The sequence below is a fragment of the Salminus brasiliensis genome, chromosome 18 (assembly GCF_030463535.1).
Source record: "Salminus brasiliensis chromosome 18, fSalBra1.hap2, whole genome shotgun sequence".
Lineage (NCBI taxonomy): Eukaryota > Metazoa > Chordata > Actinopteri > Characiformes > Bryconidae > Salminus > Salminus brasiliensis.
The window spans coordinates 16,248,231-16,269,536 of NC_132895.1; the positions used below are offsets into that span (position 1 = coordinate 16,248,231).

A 21,306-nucleotide genomic window follows, 5' to 3' on the forward strand; every position below is an offset into this window, starting at 1 on the left:
AGCTCTTATATAATATATCTGATGTGTATCATGCTTTACACCCCACACACAAAACCTGTGTTGAGCCTACAGTTAAAAGCATTCTTGCTAACAGGGTAAAAAATCAGTGTGGAGCAGCATAGCTGGTCACAGACCAGAACAGTGTGTGTTGAGTTTTTAACAATGCTATTCTGCTCAAACCAACATCACATCACACCAGCACTGGACCAGCAGAAACCTTGTTGTGTTTTGAACATTGACTTTCTGGTCAACCAGAATAAACCGATTGGTGTGCCAGCTGCTTTGAGATGTGACGGTTGGAGTGCCGGCTGCTTTTAGATGTGCCGGTCAATGTGCCAGTTACTTTAAAAGGTAGCAGGTACTTTAAGATTGGAGTGCCGGCTGCTTTAAGATGTGCCGGTTGGTGTGCCATTTACTTTAAAATGTTGCAGCCACTTTAAGATGTGCCGTTCAATGTGCCAGGTACTTTAAGATCGGAGTGCCGGCTACTTTAAGATGTGCCGGATGGTGTGGCGGCAGCTTTAAGATACCAGTCAGTGTGCCATTTACTTTAAAATGTTGCAGCCACTTTAAGATGTGCCGTTCAATGTGCCAGTTACTTTAAAAGGTGGCAGGTACTTTAAGATCGGAGTGCCGGCTGCTTTAAGATGTGCCAGTTGGTGTGCCGGCAGCTTTAAGATGCCAGTCATGTGGCAGCTACTTTAAAACGTAGCAGCCATTGGAAGATGTGCCGGTCAATGTGCCAGTGACTTTAAAAGGTGGCAGGTACTTTACGATCGGAGTGTCGGCTGCTTTAAGATGTGCCGGTTGGTGTGCCGGCAGCTTGAAGATGCCAGTCAGTGTGCCATTTACTTTAAAATGTTGCAGCCACTTTAAGATGTGCCAGTCAATGTGCCAGTTATTTTAAAAGGTGGCAGCTACTTTAAGATGTGCTGGTTGGTGTGTCAGCCGCTTTAGGATGTGTCGGTGAATGTGCCAGTTACTTTAAAATATGGCAGCTATTTTAAGACGTGGCTGTTGCCGGCTGCTTTATAATGTTGATAAAAATAGTTTTAAATACGAGTAATTACTATTTAGGATAATTCATTATTTAACTATTGCACTGATGTTGCTGAGGTCTCAGAAACTCAAATATGTATGAAATATGAATCATTGGGTGTAGGGTTGTTTTACTCCTGTCCGATAGGAGGCGCGAATGAGCGGAGTGTCCTCCCAACGCAGCTTCGTGTTTACGAAGAAGAAGCGGTTTGCTCCACATGTGCGCTGAGCTGAAGTGTGTTATGTTTGTAAGATATTGCGGAAAAAATGCGAATTAAAAAGGGAAAGGAACAGAAAAAATCTTACCAGGGTCCAGTTAAGAACTTTGAGAAGTGGAAAAAGAGGTATGACAAAACCAAACAACACACTAAACAACCCAGGAGGAAACGGGACTGGGAGACAGAGAGAGAAAACATACAGAGGCTGGTGGGCAAATACGGAGAGGCAAGTAGGACTGCTGCACTTACAGCTAACTCTGTCCATTTATTAATATTTACTCCATTAATGATGCACCAGATCTGTTATTGTGTTCGTCTGTCGCTGCGTTACTCCGACTCTAATGGTGTGCAGCTCTGTTAATCTACTAATCTAATTTAAACGCCTCACTGGTGTACTTACTCTCTGTCTGTGGTTCTCGATAATCTGCTCTTACTCTTATTACTGTACCACATCACTTTGTTACTCCATCATTTGCTGTAGCAGCTCTGCAGGGAGTGTGGAGTTAGGTCTCACTGCATTTACTCTGAACCATATGGATATAGCTAATTGCATCTCACACAATTCTGGCAGAATGTTTGGGAACACTTTCATGAGGCAAGCCTCCCTTTCTGCCAAATGTGTTTTACTGGATTAAGATCTGGTGACTGGGATAGTCACTGAAGAACACACAGCATTTACTTTGTGACATCTTGCATTATTATATGAGTACATTGTGACCACGAATGGACCAGGCTACAATTTCCCAGTCTTCAACCCGTTCAGTTTTGGTGAGCCTATGCTTACTGCAGCTTCATCTTTTTGTGAAACCTTCAGTGGAAGTCAACATGTCAAAGTTATTTGTATGGCGCTTTTTACAACTGTTGTCGCAAAGCAGTTTTACATAATTAGTAATTATTAAAAGACGTGATGTAAGACATGAAGGATCAAAGACCCCCAGTGAGCAGCCAGCAGCGACAGTGGCAAGGAAAAACTCCCTCAGAGCTGGAGGAAGAAACTTTGGGAGGAACCAAGACTCACAAGGGGGACCCGACCCATCCTTCTCTGGCCTGAACTATTTGAACATTGTTGATAAAAATTACCAAAAAATTACCGTTTAGGTTTTAACATGGTCATTAAACAGGTAGCAGCGGTAGGAGGGTGTGCCGCTGGTCTGGTGTGGGTTGGGGGGGCCTGATGGTCGGACTGGTAGATGGCAGCCGGTCTGAACAGGTAGAGGGGACCTCAGCGGGCAATCTTCGAGCAGGTCGGGCTGGGTGGCCATTTACTCGGAGAAGGTAAAAAGACAGAGTTAGTTTTGGGAGGATTTTATGGAGGGCAGAGAATGTTGAGAGGTATCATAGTGTTTCGGACAACTCCGGCAGGTCTGACTATAACAGCCTAATTAAAAGGAGAGAGCCAGAAGGTAACACAGACATGGGAGCACCCTGAAACGCTAGCGTCCATCTGCTCCACCGTCCACAAACCATGAGTGATCGTGTGTAAGCTGTAAGACGACAGGTCCAGCATCCCAATGTACTACAACATGCTCTTTAGCTGTCGTTGTAGCCCATATGCTTTATGATTTGTTCTTTTACTCACCAGTATTGTGCAGAGTATGTGTGTCTGTGTTATCAGACACTTTGTCAGCTTGAACCTGTCTGGCCATTCTCATCAATAAGGCGCATCCATCTGCAGATCTGTCGCTCATTGGATTTTTTATTTTTTTTATATTACTCCATTCTGTGTAAACTCTTAAGGCTGCAGTTCACAAAAGTCCCACATCATCAGCTGGTCATGCTATGCACAGAATCACAGAGATCACCTGTTTTTCCCTATTCTAATGGTTGATGTGAAGATTATCTGAAGCTGCTGGCCTGTACCGGCATGATTGTATTCCCTGCCACACACAATTTAGATAATTGTAAGAAATTTGTAGATGTACAGATGTTGCTAATACAGTGCTGGTGAGTGTTTCACTCTCTCTTTCACTCTGCTACTGTAAAGCATTACTGCTGCACTTCTATTTAGTCTGTTATTCTGTTTCTCTATTGATCTTCTCTCTAATACTCTGATACTGTACTGATGCCCTGATTATTGCTTTACTGACAAGCTGTCTTCTTATTTGTCCGTTGATTGTGTGTGTGTGGGTGTGGGTGGGTGGGTGTGTGTGTGTTTTGCTGATATTTACTTAAGACTAACTTAAGACTTACTTAAGACTAACTAATACTGTAAGATTAATTGTTGTGTCAAATCAATTCTAGTTTTGGAAACCAATAGATATCATCCAATAGAGTGCACTCCTGGGTCTCTGCTGTAAGACACAAAAGTGTCTTAAGAAAGAAATTCTTCTCAGATGTGCTTTTATTCTTAACTTTATGCTTAAGATAAATTGATATTCTTAAACAAAATCTTAATAATTTTCCACTATAGAAAGAACAGCTGGTATTCTCCAAAACAATTTTTTAAATAATGTTTTTAAAGGCACTTCTCAGATTCACTTCTCAAATTCATTAGTTCTTGTTTTCTTAAGAGAATTTTTGGAGAATTCAAGAATTTAAGAACATTATGAACTTAACTTGAGTGTTTGAAAAAGATTCATTAGGAAACAAACTATTAGATATTCAAAAGTAAAATGTCAAGAGGAAAACTAAATAAAATAGATACAAAAAGATTCAAAAATATGAATGTCAGTGAGTTGTCATTCGATAGTATCATGTCTGTCATTTCTGTCTTATAGATAAATCCAAAGGATGTAATAAAGTTCTCAGACTTTCCACTCTCAAAGAAGACACTGAGAGGTATTGTATTATTTTTCAATGCAGCTGCAATAAAATAAAATGGATTAAAATAGACTTAAAACAGTATACTTTTATACTGCTGAAAATGCAGGCAAGTAATAGCAAAGCCTATTTTATTTTCTTCAGGTCTACTTGAGAGTCAGTATCGACAGCCCACAGAGATCCAAAAACAGACCATTGGCTTTGCTTTGCAAGGAAAAGATGTCCTGGGTGCTGCAAAAACTGGTTCTGGGAAAACTCTGGCCTTCCTCATTCCTGTAAGTAGTAACCCTTGAAGCACAAATAACGACAGTGTGGTCGGGTGTGCTACCGTATCTCATCCCCGCTGTTGTCTAACCATTTGCTGAAGGTCTTGGAGTGTTTATACCGTCACCAGTGGACAGCGATGGATGGTCTTGGCGCTCTTATTATCTCTCCCACTCGAGAGCTGGCATATCAGACATTTGAGGTGCTGAGGAAAGTAGGAAAGAACCATGAATTCTCAGCTGGTCTTGTAATTGGTGGAAAGGTTTGTTTTTCTTTAATGGTCTTTAAAACATCTACATATAGAATCCTGACTGAATGTGTTCACAGTTCCTTGCTTTGTTCCTGGTTCCAGGACCTTAAGGATGAGATAATGAAGATCCACCGCACAAATATTATCATCTGCACGCCCGGGCGTCTGCTGCAGCACATGGATGAAAATTCCACCTTCCATGCCTCAGACTTGCACATGCTTGGTAAGGTCTCGGACACCTTAGAATTTTTACCCATATTTACATTGAGTAATCATTTTAATGTTCTCCTATTTTAACAATCTCAGAATTGGAGAAATGAGGCTCCCTGTGAAAAGGGGAGACCACTCTCAGATCCAACCACTAGGGGGTGCATATTTCCTAAGCTTGATACCTAATACTTATAAGCTTGCTAGTAACCTTTTTGTATCTATACCAGTGGTTCCCAACCCTGGACCCCTTGCCCTGCTCTTTTTAGTGTTTACCCTGCTCCCTGCACACCGGATCCAGCAAATCAGCTAATTAACAAGCCATTGAGAATTTCCCCACTGTGGGACTAATAAAGGATTATCTTATCTTATTCCTGGCTTAAAGGTGGTGTTAGTGCATGGAGCCACATAAAATGTGTGTTTTTTTTTTTTGGGGGGGGGGGTGCGGTCCTCTGATTTACACAAATACAATATTTATCAAGCATTTCAAGTTTGCCGTTCGATTTTCAATTTTTACACTGATCTGTTTCTTATGGCAGTGTTGGATGAAGCAGACAGAATTTTGGACATGGGTTTCGCAGACACACTCAATGCCATCGTAGAGAACCTTCCCAAAACCAGACAGACGCTGCTCTTCTCAGCCACACAAACAAAGTCTGTCAAAGACCTGGCCAGACTCAGCCTGAAGAACCCTGAGTATGTCTGGGTTCATGAGCAGGCCAAGTTCAGGTAGGACCACCACACTACTGTTTACTGTGGGCTTTAGGTGGTTAGATCTTTTAGACTGAGAGAAGCACAGTTGCTATCTGGACTAGATAGGAATTGTGCTTCTCTCACTGGGGAAGAAGGGCATGTTCCTGTGGCCACTCTTTTGTGTAGCCTAGAGTTTTCCTTGCTCCTAAGCAGATTGTAAGGTCTATGATTCATTGTAGGAGAATTGCTTTTGCTGAGGGTTTTGTTTTCTATGATGTTGAGTGTTTACGAGTGTTTCAAGTAAGCTTCTGTTTTGTTGGTGTCCTCTTCAGTACTCCTGCTACTCTGGAGCAGAGCTATGTGGTGTGTGAGCTGCATCAGAAGGTCAACATGCTCTTCTCGTTCTTAAAGAGTCATCTGCATAAAAAGATTATTGTCTTCTTCGCTTGCTGTAAAGAGGTACGTGTTCACATGTCTCCTGAAGGTTCTCTGAAGTTGTGCTCTGTTTACCTGTTAACCAGTTATAGTTTTAACTACCCAGCTATGCCTGAATTTACATGATATGCCCCTCCATGTTCTACTATTTAAATCCCTTTTTACACTCAAAACTCGGGATGTCACCTCGGCTGCGTTCAGCCCTGACAAAACGTGGCAAATCAATGTGTATTTAAACAGAAACTGTGGGCCTTTGAACACTCTGTTCTGTATGCCAAGCTGCAGTGGCCGCATTTGTAGAGGACTTCATTAGAATCCATTATGTGCTCTGACTTTTGCTGCTGATTGGGTAACACTGCTGACAAATAGGGCTGGAAGGTATGGGCAAAAAGGTTCATCACTGTCTTTTAAAATTCTACTGACACTAACCAAAATACCTAGTACCTCAGATCCTGCCACGCACCGTTTCAGCGAAACCTGTCATTCAGCTCAGAAACTGCTGGTTAATTTTACTCTGATTTCTTTAAAAGCTCATTTGTGTGATCTGTTCTAGAAATTACAGAAATTAATTCATTTCTTTGGTGCAGGTGCAGTACCTTTTCCGTGTGTTCTGTCGGCTGAGGCCGGGTGTCTCCGTGCTGGCTCTGCACGGAAAACAGCAGCAGATGAAGAGGGTAGAGGTCTACAACGACTTTGTCCGCAAGAAAGCTGCTGTGCTTTTTGCTACAGACATTGCTGCCAGAGGACTAGGTAGTCAAAGCTCTCTCATCCATGTGGCTTTCGTCTGAGCATGAAAAAGGCCTTATTGCAAGAACTTGATGAGTGATCACATCCTCTGATTTAGGGTCCTTATTCCCTCATCTGTGAATACCATTTGTAACTCCACAGCTCAGTGTGTTTGCAGATCCTCTGTACAAATTCTACATCTAAGCGCCTGTAGATGCCTTATAAAGTAAAATGTATTAATAGATGGTTTGTTGCTTCCATCTAATGCAGTAGCTCCCCTACTCTTCTGTGAAGGCGAAGGCTTTACACTAAATGTTAGACCAGTTATTGCTGTGAGGTTTGGATTGCATTCAGCCAGAACAACAATAGTGAGATCAAGTACGAATGTTGGATCATTGGTTCTGGTTTATAAATGCTACTCAAACTCATCCTAAATGGACTGAGTGGAGCTCAATCACTGCAGACAAATCCGTCCACTGGTTCTCAGCCCAGTGCTGGGGTGGCATAATAACCCCTCCAGCTAATGCTTGATGTTGGGCATGGTGACTTAAGGCTCATGTGTGGCTGCTCCAGACCGTCCAATTCCAACCCCACTATAGGCTGTGTAGAGCCCACTAGTATCCTACTTGCACCTACCTTTAGAAATGACTAGCATAAAGTAATTTCTGCTTTAAATTGCTAAATCATAATGCAGTGTTTAATGCTTCTGTTTGTAGATTTCCCTGCTGTCAACTGGGTTGTGCAGTTTGACTGCCCAGAAGATGCCAACACGTACATCCACAGAGTTGGGAGAACAGCCAGGTACTGTGCATTTGTCTTGCATTGTACTCGCATGGTGTTAACAGACGAGCATTGAGTCCAGTAGGTGGCAGTGTTTTTTAGCTCTTTATCGTCCCGGTTCAGTGGGGTCTCTTAAGTGCCGGCCTGTGTTGGTACTATAGAGTGTTACACAGCTTTAGCAAAGAATGACTCACTTCTGCAGATGCTGAGTATCTAGTGTTCAACCTATTTCACACAACACTCACAGAGGTGTTTTAATTTAAACTACAGAAAGCAATTTCCACCATCTCTAAAATGACTACATTCTACTACGTTCTGATGATTTCTGTACCATTCCTCTGCTGGTGCAAGACTGAAATGTTGTATGTTGCTTGACAGAGCTAATATTAATAGATATAAAAATAACACAAGTATAAGAATGTTAACACTGCAAACTTGTGCATCCTTTTATTGTAATGTCAATCAATAGCTGTGGTGGAGTTTTACCACATGAACGGCTTGTAGTTTGTGTACTGCATGTACATGAACTGCTTGTTTGAGGCCTGGTCAGAACACTGTATACTGGTAAATTAATTTTCATGTGACAAGAATAAGTCAGAACGAAAGCAGTTCAGCTCTGAAAAACAATTGTTTGCGTACATTTTGGCTCCCCTGAACAAATGATACTATTCCAATCATGTATTTTTTTTATTTTTTATTTTAAATGCAAAATATAACGTACAGTTATTTAAGAGCTATTAAAATAGAATTAGTAGCGTGTTCAAAAGTTCTTCAGTACTTCGTAACACCCTCTTTGGCAAATATCACAGCTCACATTTATTGCAGCTAGGAAGCTTTTTCTGTTCTTGTGTTAGGAATTGTCACCCACTCTCACTTTCAGAAAGCTTCTAGTTCTGCAATATTCTTTAATAAACATCGTGCGTGAGCAGCATATTTAAGATCTACCCACAGATTTTCAGTGAACCATTCCAAAAGCTTCAGCTTGCATTGCTTGAAGTACATGGTGGATTTTAGGGTGAGTTTTAATTCTCATCTTGGCTGACTGTCACATTTGCTTCCAGAATTTGCTAATATTCAGTGAAATCTATTCTTTATGATTTAAAGTATGTGATGATACTAAAAGTAAAGCCCGTCTTGCCCAGCCCTAGACAGAGTATCATTGTTTGGTTTATAGGTGTGCACTTGAAGTAGGCCACTCCAAACTTTAGCTTTGTTTCTTTTAAGCTTGATGTGAACGTATGTTTGTGTCTTGGATCCTTTTGGATAGCCAGATGGTCTCATTAGGAATATTGTGGTATAAAACAGAACTCATGGTTCATTTGAAAATGACTAGTCGTCCAGGTGTCGTAGCAGCTTGCCCACACTATTGCACTGTTCCCACCATGTTTAACTGATGTTCTTACAATCAGATGCTGCTTATGTTGTCCCAAAGTTCCAAGTTTGCTTCGTCTGTGTATTGAACATGCTCCCGAAATACTTGGGAGTCATCCTGTTGTTTCTTGGCACATGTGGCAAATGTCTTTGTGACATCCTGGCTGATTATGCATTGCGTCCTTGGAGACATTTTGGCAGGCTGGCCACTCCTAAGAAGATGCGCTGCTGCTCCAAGTGTTCTCCATTTAAACATTATGGCTCTCTCTGTGGTTTGTTGGATACCCAGAGCGGAATTGTGGAATGAAAATGTAACCCTTTCCAATTTGCAGTCCCTTCCAAGTTTCTTTCATACGTGTGCTGGCAATGCTTAACCAGGCTGATTATTCCTTTAACTGGGCTGGTTTCGGTAGGGACTGGGGTTGCAAAATATTGGGGGACAATTCACATTGTGATATAATGTAATATAATATAATCATAAAAAAAAATCCATATTTTACCAAAATGCAATATTTTCACCAGGTTTCACCAGAAGACATTGATCCAACATGGTATGATATTAATGACCAAGTGTGTGTTCAAGATTGGAGTGAAATAGATGATATCATGCGTCTGGTCGATATGTCATGGAAAATGAGACTGTGAATGTGAATTGACCTTTTTTTATTATGCAACGGAAAAAGCTCTCGCATGATACTTTCTTTTGAACTGCAGTTTCCTCTAGAAATGTATGGTGTGACTTAAGTGGAAAAATGAGTGTGAGGGTCTGGATGTAGGTATGTTTACTAACCCCTGTTCCCCAATGAAAGTTCTTGTAGTGGGCATGCAAGTTCTGGATCTGGACTTTGGGGTAATGTAAGAAGCTTGTTCTGAGTCCCGTTTCTTTTAAGTCACATGGATGGCTGGGTATGTGTTTACCTTGGAAAGTGGTGGTACCAGGGTGTTCTGTGGAAGAAAGATAAGGCTGTGGAGGGAGTGTGATTCTCTGGGCACTGTTCTTAGGTGGACCTCAGTTGGAGATGTGCCACCTACCTAAACAGCATTGCACATAAGGTATACCCCAATGGCAATGGTGTGCTGATTGCACATATTGGGCCATATTTCTGAACAATTTAAATAAAAAAATACTGAGCTAATGTCTGAGGATATCATTTAATTCTTCTGGTCCCAAATCAGCATCTTTATTTTTGAATATGATTAAGAGATCAAGGAGTTGCCCTGGCCTCAAAAGATGTGCTGAACACCAAGCTTGGCCCATAGTGGCTCTACGGGATCCCTCTCAACTTAAAGAGATGAGACTGTCTGATCCTCCTCGGGCGCCAAATCACAGTTTGGTCATTTTTCCCCCTCTAATTAAACACACCTGATTCAGATATGTAGTTATCAGGTTCTGGCCCTGTCAGTGCAGAGAAATCAGCAAACGGTGCTGGACTCAGTCCTTTTAGATTTCTCTCCTGGTTTAAAAGATGTGCTACTAATATATTGGTGCTAGATACTCCCAGGCACCTCCAGAGGTCTTTGTAGAGTCCATACCTTGGTTTTGACATTTTAGGTAGGTCCTAATATTTAGGCTCATCAGTGTTTACGATCGGAGCTCAACAGTTTATGAACATGACCTCTTACTCCAGATCCAAAGCCCTAGTAGTGTTCAGCACCTGCACCAGCTGAAATGTGGCAGTGTGCAGCCTGACTGAACTTGTTTCAGGGCCTCTAGCTGAAGACATGCCTGCACTTCACTTCTTCTCTTTTCTACATCCACTGTTCCCCTCAATGCTCAGAGGTACATGATAGACACACCTGCTCGCTGTTCAGCAGCAAGTCTTTCTGTGCGGCTCTCTGGTTGCTTGTGTGGTACTAGTGGCGGGCCTGTCAGGCGTCAAGACACGCAGCCTGTCTCTTCTGTGTCAGACTCAACAGGAATCAGCATGCTCCTCTCGTCGCTTTTACACATCAGCGCCTCCACTCTAGCACTCATGGGCTTTAATAAGCCTCTTAGACAAGGCCGGCCAAGGCTTAGTAAAACTAAAGCCTTGCCTGTTTGTTGACAGCCTAGTTTTTGATGGGGATGTAATAGCCTGACTTAGCATCCAAAAGTCCTGTGTGATGTGTGTGTTCTATATTCTTTTGTTTTTAATACCTTAATAAAATAAGATGTTTGAGACCGGTATCTGCCGTTAGAAACAGGACTAGCTTTTGTTGTGCATTGTACTTTGACTTTTCTATGTAACTGTATATTATATTGAAATCTTAGTTTGCATAGCCAGTGTCTCTGTGTAGCTTTTAAGTATTGTTCTAATTTATTGAATGTCCTCGAAGTGCACACAGTGTACTGAAAAGCAAGGTGGGTACAATTTAAGAGAGGATACGTCACAGCTATCAGTGTGAGGGACCCCAAGAAAGCCCAATTGGCCTTACTTTCTTTGAGTGGGGAGGATGGCCATCCCTTCCCTATTAACTATTAGTATTACTTTTGTCAGATTCAGGTTATTTCTGTGACCATTGTGGGTTTTTCTTTCATTAACCGAGGGGTACCAACAATTTTGTCTACGTGTGTAAGTTCTGTTGTCCAGTGATTTTCTTTTCTGCTTTCTTTTGCCATTCTGTCTGCAGGTATAAGGAGGGAGGGGAGGCACTACTTATCCTTGTGCCCTCAGAAGAGAAGGGTATGACCGGTCAGCTTCAGGAGAAAAAGGTTCCCATTAATAAAATCCAGTAAGTAGTTTTTTTTTTTTTTTTTTTTTTTTGGTTTTCTTTTTTATATTTAAAGATTATCAGCATCAGCAAACATTAGAATGGCTGTAACCAATGTAGATGTTTTGGCCTAGGTGTGTGTGGCCGGCATATAGCTCAGTTGCCTACTGCTGTTTCTGGACGCTGGTTTATCAGCAGGCAGCAGTAGCAGCTGCTGCTGTGTGAGGAATGGATATGGTCCCATGCAGGCTGAGAATAGAGACTGGCAGCTTTAATTCTGAGCCAGTACAGATTTGGCTCTGCTGCTGCATCCATTTCGGTGGTGGATCAATAATACTCACAAAGTAAAAAAAAAAAAAAGAAAAAAAGAAAAAGGTTTGAACATGCAAAAATGTGTGGGATCTAAACACTATGATAGACGAGGTCTTTATGTGAAACAAGTTATGATCAGGACAATGCATAAACGGTCCTACAGTAGAGAGGCTTATATAGATACTGTTATCCGCCGTCTTTTGCTTTTCATTGGTTATGCTGTGGATTGTTTGGTGCATAGCCCACCAAACTGCCTCCAGGGTTGGTCTATTTAGGCTAGTTATACAGTGACAGGTGAAAATAAAGTTAGTTGGAAGGCTTTTAACAAACTAGAGATTCCTGTTGGACCAGGATCCCCTGTCTGCAGAAGGGAAATGCAAACAAAAGAGCCTTTAATCCCAGATATGTTTAATAACACTGACATTTGAAGCTTATAGTCTTTGCAGATTATTATAAATAAGTTACATTACAAATAATAGTGTAGGACACATAATATTAAGGGCAGTGCTGCCAGCTAGTGAAATTTTATAGACAGTGTCAATAAAACTGTGATTAGAAGCATCTAATAAATAATCTAGCATGCTGTATAGTACTATAAGGGACAAATCCTACTACAGAAACTAAAATGGACCATTTGGCTTTTCAAGAAATGGGGGGGGGGGAGAAGGGGGGGCTACAGAGTGGTGCAAACATTTAAATGTTGGTCTTGCCATCAGGAGGTGATACAAAAAGGGTAAACAAGGACATCTTTATTTTTTTTTATGAAAATATATATATTGTGGGTTGCAGGGACAATATATAAAGAATGCATATAAATATGTGTGCCCATCAGAGTCTGTTTTTATGGTAAGACATATGAGGGGTAGACTTTGGAATATGCATCATCACAATGCAAATTGGCCAGTAATCGCCAATGTACTGAGGAGGCAGATTTTTAACTGAGTGAACGTGTCTAATAGGATAGTTTTGACAGCCTTTCGTATCTGCCTAATCTTTCACAGAAAACTCTGGAGAGGCAGTGATGTAATTCCAGGTCCTTGTTTAATGTGGCTTTACAGGTGTAAGGGGCTCAGCAGCACTAGCAGTCATTGTTTCTTTGCAGGGTTAACCCAGAGAAGCTGGTGTCTGTGCAGGAGAAGCTGGAGGCCTTCCTGGCCCAGGAGAAGGAGCAGAAGGAGAGAGCTCAGAGAGTGAGTGCCAGTCCCACACTACTTCTGCTCTAACTGAATTAAACTCTACTCATTATGCGACAGCTATGGCTCCGTTATTTACAACAAGAGCCAAAGCAGTTGTGTTTTCAATGCTATTGGAGGACTGAAGTGCTTTGCTAATAATCTCGCTTTCAGAGAGTGGATCTGTGTGAAGTGCAATGAAGGGGAAATATGGCTGCCTGCATGTTTTGTTTCAGTGAGTTTAGTCTGTGCCATATTTGCATGCAGTATCCTCGGACATCGCTCACCGCTTCTCCGGCTGTTTTTCTTTTTCTTTTTTCTGCTGCAGTGTTTTGTGTCCTACCTTCGCTCCATCTATCTGATGAAGAACAAAGACGTCTTTGATGTGTTTCAGCTCAAGCTCCCAGAATACGCCATGTGGGTAGTTTCTTTAAGTCTGAATATCTTGGAGTGTGTATACTGTTGCATACAAAAGTGTGGACCTAATTCAGATTTCTGTTACTTTGAAATGTTAAGTGAGTAGAAGATGAACTAATGGCAAAATGATGAAGGTGAAGCATTATTTTCAACAATGTAGGCAGGATTTATGCATTATTATTGTTTTGAGCAATTTTAGACTGAAAAAGGAAAGCCAATAATAAGCTTCTCAGAGCTATGGCTTGGTTACAGATATTATGAAAGGCCACGTGAAGCAAATTAAAAAGCTCTATAAATATATCGCTGCTGTCCAATGAAAAACATGTATCTTCAGTCTTGTTTGTTTTTTAGTTCACAGTTTGAACCCTGTAGCTGCTTCTGTACACTGTGTAAACAATTAAATTAAATTACCCATTAGAAATGCTCTACATTACTTAGATTAACTTATTCTACATTGACTTCAGTTCAGAGTTAAAAACTTTTTTTGCAAAGAACGTTTGGAGATACATGTTTTTCATTGGACTGTGACAATATTTAACAATTATTTATTAAAGGCTCCTCAAACCTGGGGCTTCTCTTTCATAAAGCAGGAGAAAGCTTTTAGACAACCATTTTAGACAACCATCTCAGTTTTGTAATTAAGAGATGACAATTAACAGGAGTGGTGGAGGTCAAGCTACAGTTCTACCAAGAGAACATTTTGAGACGGTTTGTAGGTTTTGCTAAAAAGGCAAATCAAACCCTTGTTTGACTGGTGATGCCGTTTTTAGATGTGTAGTAAAAATGACCTTTAGGGAAGAGTCATCCAATGTTTGGCTGATTTCATTGTTTCATTGAATACATGGAAACATGTCTGTAGTCTGTAGAACTTCTTCAAATAGAACATTTTTGCCAAAATAAACAAAAGTTTAAAAAAAAAAGAAAAAGCTAAATTGTGTAAAATAAAACCTCTTCAGCTGTTCAACTGGCACAGGGGTGGATCAATAATGCTTTGGGCTGGTGTTGCAGACTGTGGCATGGGATACGTTTCACTGGTAGAGGGAAGAATTATTTATATAAAATAAGAATAAATAGTAAATTCTGGATGCAAACATCATGTCAGCTGTTGGAGGGAAAACAGCTTATGAACAGAGGATTGCTTCCACAGAAAAAATTCACAATGTATTACCTGAAGATTTTGCAATGTCCCTCCCAATCCCCCCCAAAACCTGTGGCTTGACCTCAAAAGAGCAGTGCATGCAACCTGTGATACTTTCCACCGGGGGTGGACTATGACATTACTGTGTATGACAGTACTATGTATGTTGCTTAGGCACCCAAGTAAATTGTTTAAAACTGTAAATGTGGACAATAAATGCTGTTTTGTCTGTTTAAATAATAATAATATATTACTAATATTAACATGTCATTAGAATAAATGCAAATAAACACACTTTCCATAAAAGGGAATGTTTTAAAAAAAAAAAAAACTGTTTATATTTTAAGCTAGTTTGGTCCCAGATTTCTCCTCTTTTGCCCCAGACATTGTTTGAATTTGTTCAGATCCACAAGTAGAATGTAAATGATTAGCCGAAATAGGCATTATACAAATAATACTAAAACTGTGAAGTACTATATATAGTAATTCAGTCTTACTGTTGCAGGTCTCTCGGTCTAGCTGTTGCTCCTCGAGTGCGGTTCCTCAATAAAGCTCAGAAGCAAAGAGAGGAGGTGGCGCAGGGGAGCAGTACTGCTGCAGAGTGTGATTCTGATGAGGACCTTGAAACCTTCAAGGCCCAGCTCAGAGGAGACAATAAACACAGCTCCCAATCTGAAGATGAGGAGGACAGCGATGAGGAGGAGGAGGACAACGACAATGAAGAAGAGGAGGATGATGGCGAAGAAGAAGAAAAGGAGCTGAAGCCTGGAGGTCTGTTTATTGGTGGTGATGAGGAGGAGGAGGATGAAGACCTAAGGGACCTAGACCTATTGACGGTCAAACAGAAAGATGTGTTTAATGTCAAAGACGACGAGCAGGACCAACCGGTAAATCATACATCCTTTCTATCTGTGGTAGTCTGTGATTACATGAAAGAGATGTTAATGAGATCAAATTGTTGGAATGTTTCCTCGGTCTGAAATTAAATAAGGGCCAATGTCTCGTGTGACATTGTGCTGCAAACACTCAGCCACTAGAAAGTTGGTGTTGTGTAGTGGGTGTGACTGTGACAGACGGGGGGGTATGATTCTCTGGCTGGGGCAGCACAACATGCAACACCAATAAGAGTGCTTCAGAAAGATCCCTAACGCTACATCCACCTACTTGTGTAACATGGTTTAAATGAAAGTCGCTAGCCATGTTTACATGCAGCCTCATAATCCATTAATAATCAGACTAATGACTCAGAATAGAATATGTCCATTTATGCACTTTAGTCGGGATAGACTAATCCGATTAATACAATTTCTATCTGATTGAATGAGGTGGGTAATCCTTTAAATAATCAGTTACATAGAAGAATAATAGCCTTGTAAACACCTGTATCTGATTACATTCCCAAACGGACGCCAAACTGGTTGGAGATAATGTGGTGTTCGGTGTAAGAGTTTAGCTTGTACAAGGCTACGGCAACATGCGTTATTACTGGAATAGGGGCTTTTACGGTATGTTCTGTGTGGGTGAGAATCTTTCAAGTCGCATGAAATCAGGAATGAGTGCAGTGTCATGCGAAAATTTTGCTTCCATTCAAAATCTCTCATTCCTAACTTTACTGCACACTTTCTTACAGAGGTTTTGTGTAATCGTTCGTGGAACTGGAAAGCTCATGTGCCTTGGAATATTGCAGGGCATGACTTCTTCCTTTTCCTGCCTTTTTAAAGTTCTTGTAAAGTACAGTTTCTTGAGTCCGCCATTATTTTAAACCTCTTACTCTGAATGGACTCACGGGATGCTCATAGTCATGGCAACATGTACACTAAGTGGTACTAATTCATACACTGTTCACCCGGTTTGGATGGAAAATTAAAAACTCTCTAAAAAAAAACCTCTCAAATTAAAAAAAAAAAAGCTAAAAGACTGCACTTAGAGCTTTTGTTCTTTATTTAATATTAACTTGAATATACTGCGGCTGATGTCCAACTGTGTATCTGACTTGACTGTAGATTTTGGGAAATAAATAGAATTCTCCTTGATTTGCTATGCAGTTTAATTGTAGATTGTAACTACAGCTGGTGCTGACTTGTGTTAAAACTAACCCTGTTCTTTTGGCCTGGCTTAGTCTCACTTGGAGTTGGCTGTATGCTATAAAATGGTGCCATGTTACAGCCACCAAGAAAGTGTGAGGTCATATTGCTCTGAACTATAGGAAAAGAATATGCTCGTGTTAGGTTTAGGGAGCTAGGGAGGCTTGTTTTTTTTAGTTTGATGCTCCTTATGGAGAAAGTTTTTACCTCTTTCCCATGCCTGAGCCCACCTTGAGCAAGAGATCCCTTTTTGTAGTCTGTGTAGTACTGTGTGGTGACCTGCGTGTTATTTTCAGAAGACCCTCTAGACATGGCAAATTATGTAAAACACTTCTCTGTATACCTCCAGCACATGGAAAGCAACTACTTCTCGGCAAGCTTGTGAAGATTGGGAGTGAGTCAAAACTATGACTCATAAATGTCTGAGGTGTGGTAGCGAGCTGTGCAAACACAAAACACTGTCTTTCTTTGTTTAGAGGTGCTTGTTATGAGACTGTATGAGTAGTGCTGCGTCTCTGCTCGGAGCATTGATTGGAAAGTGTTGAAAGTCCCCTGCAGGTAATAATAAACCGAAACCTGTGCAAGAAGCAAAGAGCCGCTGCAGAACAATTGACTAGGAATATAAAGTATTTGTCTTTTTAATCTTCAGCGTAACATTTGTTATTGGCTTGTATTGTTCGCTGTACTAGAGCTGACTGTGGAGTATGCTCCAGTGGTGAACCGTGACTCAGACCAGAGGATGGATGGATGGATGGATGGATTTTTGCAGATGTACAGGACGTACTGTAAAGTGTTAGTAGTTCAGATAAATAAACTTATGGTTAAACATAAGAGACTCAGTCCTCATCTGTCCCTCTTCCGGCTGCACTGGGAAGAGTTGAAGAGCCTGATGGCTCTCGGAACAAAGGATCCTGCAACCTGCCACCGAACTTGCTCCTTTAGTCCATAAGGATAGTGTGCAGTGCGTGACCATCATCCATGATAGAGAGCAGTTTGTTCAGTGTCCTGTCCATAGAAAAGACAGCTGGGCACCACTGTCTGATGGAACATCTGCAGGAGCTTCCTACAGACGTTTAAGGACCCCAGCCTCCTCAGAAAGTAAAGCTGGCTCTGGCCCTTTCTGTACAGGATGTCTGTGTTGGCTGACAAGGGGGGGGTCACTGGTCTTATTTAGTCAGTAATATATTAAGGACTTGATCAGACCAGTTCTATCCATTATTTCTCTCAGTTCCTGATTGTGTTTGTGGTTAATAAGACCCATTATGTCTTCAGTTTTACCCATAAATTCTCAAGCACTTTTTACCCTTCATTGTAGGTTGTCAACACCAAGAATAAGAAAGAGTCAAAGTTTAAGGAGGCGAACAAGATTCAGAAGAGACAGTTTAAGGTGAACACCAAGAAGGTCTTCACGGATGAAGGAGAGGTTTGTGTGCTTGTCTTCCTCTTAAGTCACACAGTTGTTTCATTTGTTGTTTTGTGGGGGATTATTTATTTTGGTTGGAAAATCACCTATTAAAATGTTGCACTGGATAATGATGCCATCGAGATGCCACAACAGACGTTGGAAAGGTTGATCCTCAGAAGGTACGTCAGATGATGTCGGAATCCTAAACATCAAATAATGTGGGGTTACTGTGACGAGCAGTGGCCACGTCTGCTGGAAGATCAACCCAGTTGAACTTAAGTAACATCAAGTGATTACAGTCTGAAGACTCCCAAGGTTGAATAGCACCTGAAGCAGGCTGTTGAAAATGCCTGTATTAGCCATTGGTAGAGGATTGATCATAGTTCAGATTTATATTTATATATTTATATATTCTTTTTTAAATAATTTCTATATTATTTTATTAATAATTATTTGAAAATATTTATTTATTTAATATTTATTTATAATTATTATTATTATTTTTTTTTTTTTTTTGGAAACATCCAGCAAATGCCATACAAAAGCTTAAAGGAAAATCAGATGTTACTGTTTTCTGTTGCTGTTTGGACTAGAATGTTTTCATGGACAAAATTATTATCTAGAAGTGTCTAAAATAGTGTCATGATGTAGCCTCAGTACGAGATGAATCATAGATGTATTTATCAATGGTACAGAATAAATGTTACAAACAAATAATGATTTACTGTAAGTAATTTGGCTATACCACATACTGTACATACTGTAAATGTGGCAAATTCGACATATGAGTACAACGGGGGAATGCTAGCTGCATAGTACCTGGTAGAGAAAGAGAGACTGAGAGAGGAAGTCAGAGAGTGCGAACTCTCTAAAAAGCCCCTTATATTCTGTGTGCCATTCTGTCTCTCCCAGGCTGTTCTCTTCCCCTGGGAATTCTCTCTCTGAGTGAAAATCAGAGGTTCTGCTCTTTTATCTGACCAACCTGTCAGCTTCCCAGGGCAGAGCAGGGATCGTACAATTCAAAGATTTATAGATTGTTCTAGAAACTCCAGAAGAACGGAACATTTAGGCAATGCTGGGCTACTACACAAAAACATCTGCATTATGCATTTTACTATTATTTCGATGTTTGCATCTCTTATTCTCTCAAGTGCTTTCCTAACTATCAGTACTCCCAACTTTGTGTTACCCAGCACTTGTCGGTATCTCATGATATCTTCCCTTCAATATCCTACCATCAAAAAAAGCTGGGTTGTTTGTCTCTTGAAGCCTTATGGTTAAATAGAGCACTGAATACTCCTAACTCTGGGATTGCTTGCCGCAGGTGGTGCAGCAATGGCCTCCTCTACAAAGGACCATAGTGCAGGATGAAGAGGAGGAAATCTCAGGTATTAATGTGGAGGCGGCAAAGGAGCGGCTACGGAGGGAGGACCAAGAATTCGATAAGAAGGAGTACAGCAGAAAGATTAAAGAGAAACACAGGGTAAGACTTGCCGTTTTCCTGGCACACACAAAAGCGATACTCTGTTCAGACTGTTTCCGTGCATTTTAGTTAGTAATTTAAGGGATGGGTGAGATTCCATTACCTCTCTTATAGGAGCTACAGCACTGTTGTTATACTTGAAAGACTCCCCACAGCCTAAAAACATAATCCGCAGTAGAAGTTCTTTAAATGCATTGTTTGAAAAAATATGTTAAAACCATAAAGGCTTATAAAACACCCGAAACCTGATCATTTTAGCTAATAAAATGAAGAATTAAGATCTGAAATAGCCAACTATTAAACTGTTTCTCTGCATTAGAGCTGATTCCCCTGGACTTCCACTCATTACACTGGACTTCAATTCTTGATGCAGAACCAATTTGATTTAGCCAGTGGGTAATCTGAAAGGACCCTGGTGCTTGGCTGGCGCAGGTTGAGGCAGATGGGAATAGCTGAGATGCCTGTGTTGGGTGCACGGCTTTGAGCCTCGGGCACTGTAAGAGGGGGAACGGACTTTGAGTTATTACTGCAGAACCACCTTCACGATGAGCTCCTAAATGATTGCTCTCCAGCAAGTTAGTGCAGTTCGTGCCATTCAGTGGAAAGCATTTTTCAGCACTAACACTTCGGTCCAGGTATCAAGAAGAGCGTTCAGTTTCTGCCGACCACAAAATTCACATTTTGTTGTTATTGATCTCCGAGGGTGCAGCTCAGTGAAGAAGCATGAGACAGTGGCTTCTATAATTATAATAAAGAGAGTCGTGCATTCAACGGTCCAATTTGTCACACCCCTCCTCCACAATTCTGACGAATAAGCCAAGGCCTTTTGGTCTTAGAAACTAATCTAACTGTTGAAGAGAAGGTAACTGGGGAGAATGGATATCCATTTAGGATGATCCTGTAGCTTTCACTTCTTTCACTCCCCAGGCAGGCAAACATGAAGAATGGTTCTGAAAATAACCTCCCTGTATGGAGTCACAGGTGCATCTCCTGCCTGTCAATTAAACTGTCTTGCTGTGATACTGCGATTGATGCAAGGCTTGATTTCTTCTCCTGAACAAGGTCACTCACAAGTGTTCTGCTTCTTAAGACAATGGCTGTGAAAAGCCTGGATGTCCAAATCTTGTTTAATTTGTATTTTCTTACTGCTGGTGACAGTGTGAAACAGCAACCCAATAATCAATCAGCGGCGTATGCGCATACACATTAATCATTTCAGCTAGACTAAACTGGGCTGTCTCACACATTCAGCCTGGAGTCTAGCACCACATTTCTCTTCACTATGCCAGCAGGCCTGTTGATGAAGTGCAGAAGTTCATGAAACTTCTGTAAGGTGTCTTTTCCATACTCCATAAGTTAAGACGGCCATATAAAACTCAAGTCACTAACTTCTTGATAATATGTGAGATTGATCTCTTTATTACTGTTATGTTTAGGTCAGTGGATATAACACCCACTGGTGTTATGCATTATGCTAATAATCAAAAGTAATCTCTGACTTTGCCATAAGCCTATATAGAAGGTGGTCAGTGCTATGAATAGGGCTGTGTATTGGCTTTGTAATACAGCTATTACAATATATTGCAATATTTGTATTTATTTGTGCAATCAAATATTAGATAAACTATTGTTGTATAAAAAAATGCACAAACTCTTAAGTAATAGAAAAGCAGTCATTACGGTGGGATCTGAAGCTATCTAGTAGAAGCTAATCTGAAGCTAATCTTGAAGCTATATAATCTAGATTATACACTTAATCACAACGCAGTCGAACCACCATGTTCTTGCACCCCTAACTATGAAACTAATGTAACGAGCTGTTAATCCGTACCAGACCTTTGGGTAATAATAGGTTTAAAAGT

General features: G+C 40.8%; 1 protein-coding gene across 1 annotated transcript in view; it reads left to right on the forward strand.

Annotated features, from left to right (window-relative positions):
- The first annotated feature begins 1,241 nt into the window (after positions 1-1,241).
- Positions 1,242-21,306, forward strand: part of ddx10 (DEAD (Asp-Glu-Ala-Asp) box polypeptide 10) — a 29,383-nt gene continuing 9,318 nt past the window's right edge. The window contains exons 1-15 of the mRNA XM_072661710.1: positions 1,242-1,482; positions 3,974-4,034; positions 4,161-4,291; positions 4,384-4,542; positions 4,633-4,753; positions 5,277-5,466; positions 5,763-5,889; positions 6,453-6,615; positions 7,308-7,392; positions 11,353-11,454; positions 12,848-12,935; positions 13,246-13,334; positions 14,978-15,359; positions 17,872-17,979; positions 19,286-19,444. Of these exons, the coding sequence (XP_072517811.1) occupies positions 1,306-1,482; positions 3,974-4,034; positions 4,161-4,291; positions 4,384-4,542; positions 4,633-4,753; positions 5,277-5,466; positions 5,763-5,889; positions 6,453-6,615; positions 7,308-7,392; positions 11,353-11,454; positions 12,848-12,935; positions 13,246-13,334; positions 14,978-15,359; positions 17,872-17,979; positions 19,286-19,444 (2,142 nt within the window). The 5' untranslated portion in view covers positions 1,242-1,305. The remainder of the gene's footprint in view (positions 1,483-3,973; positions 4,035-4,160; positions 4,292-4,383; positions 4,543-4,632; positions 4,754-5,276; positions 5,467-5,762; positions 5,890-6,452; positions 6,616-7,307; positions 7,393-11,352; positions 11,455-12,847; positions 12,936-13,245; positions 13,335-14,977; positions 15,360-17,871; positions 17,980-19,285; positions 19,445-21,306) is intronic.